Here is a 2027-nt window from a genome sequence, read left to right on the forward strand (position 1 = left end):
CTCTTCACCTCCTCTTCAGTTAGTTTAGTTTTGTACAGACCTGGAGTATCAACTACAGCCACTGTTTTACCTTCAAACTGACCTGTTTCCTTCTGACACTCTGATGTTACAGAGGAAGAGGAGGATGTTGATCTAAATACTTTTCTCCGTAAGATGCCGTTTCCTGCTGCACTCTTCCCAACTCTGGTTTTCCCAACAAGAACAATCCTGAGGTCGGCTTCTGGTTTATTTATGACTCTCTGAGCTTCTCTGAACATTTCATTGGTGTAGTATCCTCCTCCATTTCGTTCAGTCATTGTGTTGATCTTCTTCAGCAGCTTTCTGACCTGAGAAGGATTTTTGACTGTATTGTTAAAGACATGATATCCTCCACCGCACTGACTGATGAAATCAGAGATAATTGGATTGTCATTGATCATTTTTTCTATTGTGACTCCATCTGCCTCAAGATCATCTCCGTGGGTGAACAAGGCCATAGTGTAACATGCTGACTGCTCTCCAAACATATTCTGAATGATGATAACGGTTTCTTGATCTTCTTCTGTGAATCTGTTGGCTTGAATCACAACCAGGAACACATGAGGACCAGGAGCAGTAAAGGGGATGGATCTACTGATCTCTTCCTTCACCTCCTCTTCAGTTTTTTTGGTGTCAAATAAACCTGGAGTATCAACTACATCCAGTTTTTGACCTTCAAACAGACCTGTTTCCTTCTGACACTGTGGTGTTAGAAAGGAAGATGTTGATCTAAATACTTTTCCCAGTAAGATGCTGTTTCCTGCTGCACTCTTTCCAACTCTGGTTTTCCCAACAAGAACAATCCTGAGGTCGGCTTCTGGTTTGTTCATGGCTCTCTGAGCTTCTCTGAACATTTCATTGGTGTAGTATCCTCCTCCATTTCTCGCAATCATTGTGTTGATCTTCTCCAGCAGCTCTCTGACCTGAGAGGGATCCTTGTCTCTGTTGTTAAATACATGATATCCTCCACCGCACTGACTGATGAAGTCAGTGATAATTGGATTATTATTGATCATGTTTTCTATGGTGACTCCGTCTGCCTCAAGATTGTCCCCACAGGTGAACAAGGCCATAGTGTAACATGCTGACTGTTCTCCAAACATGTTCTGGATGATGTTGACAGTTTTTTGTTCTTCTTCTGTGAGTCTGTTGGCCTGAATCACAACCAGGAACACATGAGGACCAGGAGCAGCAAGGTTGATGCAGCGACTGATCTCTCTCTTCACCTGCTCTTCAGTTTTTCTGTTGTCAAATAAACCTGGAGTATCAACTACAGCCAGTTTTTGACCATCAAACAGACCTGTTTTCTTCTGACACTCTGATGTTACTGTGGAAAAACCTGCTGCGGCTTTAAAAGCTTTTTCTCCTAAGATGGTGTTTCCTGATGCACTCTTCCCAACTCCAGTTTTCCCAATAAGAACAATCCGAAGGTCAGCCTCTCTGAACATTTCAACTGTGAAGTATCTTCCTGCATTTCTCTGAACCATGGTGTTGACTTTCTCCAGCAGCTCTCTGACCTGAGAGGGATCCGTGTCTCTGTTGTTAAAGAGGTGATATCCTCCACCACACTGACTGATGAAGTCACTGAGAGCTGGATTTTTACTGATTAATTCTTCTATGGTGTTTCCATCTGACTTCAGGTCATCTCCATGGGTGAACAAGACTAATGTGGAACATGCTGACCTTTTTCCAAACATCTTCTGAGCAATTTTCACTGTTTCTTGATCTTCTTCTGTGAATCTGTTTGCCTGAATCACAACCAGGAACACATTAGGACCAGGAGCAGCAAAGCAGATGGCTCTCTCCATCTCTGCTGTCAACTCCTCTTCAGTTCTACTGGAGTCACACAGACCTGGAGTATCAACTATAGCCAGTTTTTGACCTTCAAACTCTCCCGTTTCCTTCTGACACTCTGATGATGTCAATACAAAAGCATTCCCTTTTCCTAGGATGGTGTTTCCTGAAGCACTCTTTCCAACTCCAGTTTTTCCAAGAAGCAAAATCCTGAG

General features: G+C 43.0%; 1 protein-coding gene across 1 annotated transcript in view; it reads right to left on the reverse strand.

Moving 5' to 3' along the window:
* LOC102310154 (GTPase IMAP family member 8-like) overlaps window positions 1–2021 on the reverse strand; it is a 3496-nt gene extending 1475 nt beyond the window's left edge. The window contains exon 1 of the mRNA XM_042217509.1: window positions 41–2021. Within this exon, the coding sequence (XP_042073443.1) occupies window positions 41–1826 (1786 nt within the window). The 5' untranslated portion in view covers window positions 1827–2021. The remainder of the gene's footprint in view (window positions 1–40) is intronic.
* Window positions 2022–2027: the final 6 nt, after the last annotated feature.

Source organism: Haplochromis burtoni, unplaced genomic scaffold (assembly GCF_018398535.1).
Source record: "Haplochromis burtoni strain Fernald_Lab_line unplaced genomic scaffold, NCSU_Asbu1 Contig_2103, whole genome shotgun sequence".
NCBI lineage: Eukaryota > Metazoa > Chordata > Actinopteri > Cichliformes > Cichlidae > Haplochromis > Haplochromis burtoni.